We start from the raw sequence: 1,408 nt of genomic DNA on the forward strand, positions 1-1,408 counted from the left end.
TTATAGGGGAATTTTCAACATATGAAACCTCTTGGACTTGAAGAGATAAAAACATGGCTGAAATGCAGACATCGCTTTATAGGAAACGCTTCCAGTAAGACCAATATTCACATTCAACTTTGCTAAGAGATGCTCTCGGTAAATCGTTCACATAACATTTCGAAAGAAACAACGTTAATAACCAATAAAATGATGTACGTAAAAGCATACAATCAAAGAAGATTGTAAGGAATGATGATAAGCAATTTGCTAATATCGCTATTATACTACAGGATAAGCGCAAGAGAAAGACTATAGGCATATGTTGAATGGATTTGTTCAGTAAGTGTAGGCCTACTCAAAATATTATATAAAAGGTACAATTTCTATTGAGAAATTTACCATGTATTTTCAGTTTCTGAGATACCATGTACACGAAATTATTGCTGAGGAAAAACTTTATTATTGTCATTATTTTTATTATTAAAGCCGAAAAAATTTACTTACAACGTAAGCTTACAAAGATATAAGAGCAAGACATTAAGGTACAAGTATATATCAACTATAATTATAATCAGTCTTTGAGAAAAACAAATTTAGGGCACTGGTGAGTGGCCATTTGAAGAAGCTTCATAGCTCTACAAGGATCAGTGTTCCACAGTTATGTAGTGCATGGGATAACCTCAGATGCTTGGCAGTGTGAATACGGACGATAACGCTATGTGGAGCGAGTAGCACGCACTGGCAATGACGGTCATGGCGGACAGTTTGTTGAGTGTCCTGGTCAATCAGTGCATCATTGATTGATAGATTTTGGGGTTTTCTGGCATCCTGTCATTTGTCAGGGCATGAAATAAGACAAACTTTAAGAAAAATGGGAAAATGGTTGAGAAAACCTATCCATTATTGCATGAAGATAAGAAAAGGGCTCAGAAACCATGTCAGTTGATACACAAATATAGGAAAATGGTTGAAAAGCTATGTCAGTTGATACATAAATATAGGAAACTGGTTGAGAAACCAGGACAGTTGATACTCAAATATAGGAAACTGGTTGAGAAACCCGGACAGTTGATACTCAAATATAGGAAAATGGTTGAGAAACCAGGACAGTTGATACTCAAATACAGGAAAATGATTGAGAAGCCATGTCAGTTGGTACTCAAATATAGGAAAATGGTTGAGAAGCCATGTCAGTTGGTACGCAAATATAAGAGAATGGTTGAGAAACCAGGACAGTTGGTACGCAAATTTAGGAGAATGGTTGAGAAACCAGGACAGTTGGTACGCAAATATAGGAGAATGGTTGAGAAACCAGGACAGTTGGTACGCAAATATAGGAGAATGGTTGAGAAACCAGGACAGTTGGTACGCAAATATAGGAGAATGGTTGAGAAACCAGGACAGTTGGTACGCAAATATAGGAGAA

The 1,408-nt window shown here is 36.6% G+C and overlaps 1 protein-coding gene across 1 annotated transcript in view; it reads left to right on the plus strand.

Annotated features, from left to right (window-relative positions):
• Positions 1–945: 945 nt before the first annotated feature.
• The window catches only part of LOC137629350 (WD repeat-containing protein 87-like), a 1,011-nt gene continuing 548 nt past the window's right edge, over positions 946–1,408 (plus strand). Inside the window, exon 1 of the mRNA XM_068360604.1 lies at positions 946–1,408. This exon is cut by the window's right edge and continues 548 nt beyond it. Coding sequence (XP_068216705.1) covers positions 946–1,408 — 463 coding nt within the window.

Source organism: Palaemon carinicauda, chromosome 37 (genome assembly GCF_036898095.1).
Source record: "Palaemon carinicauda isolate YSFRI2023 chromosome 37, ASM3689809v2, whole genome shotgun sequence".
Lineage (NCBI taxonomy): Eukaryota > Metazoa > Arthropoda > Malacostraca > Decapoda > Palaemonidae > Palaemon > Palaemon carinicauda.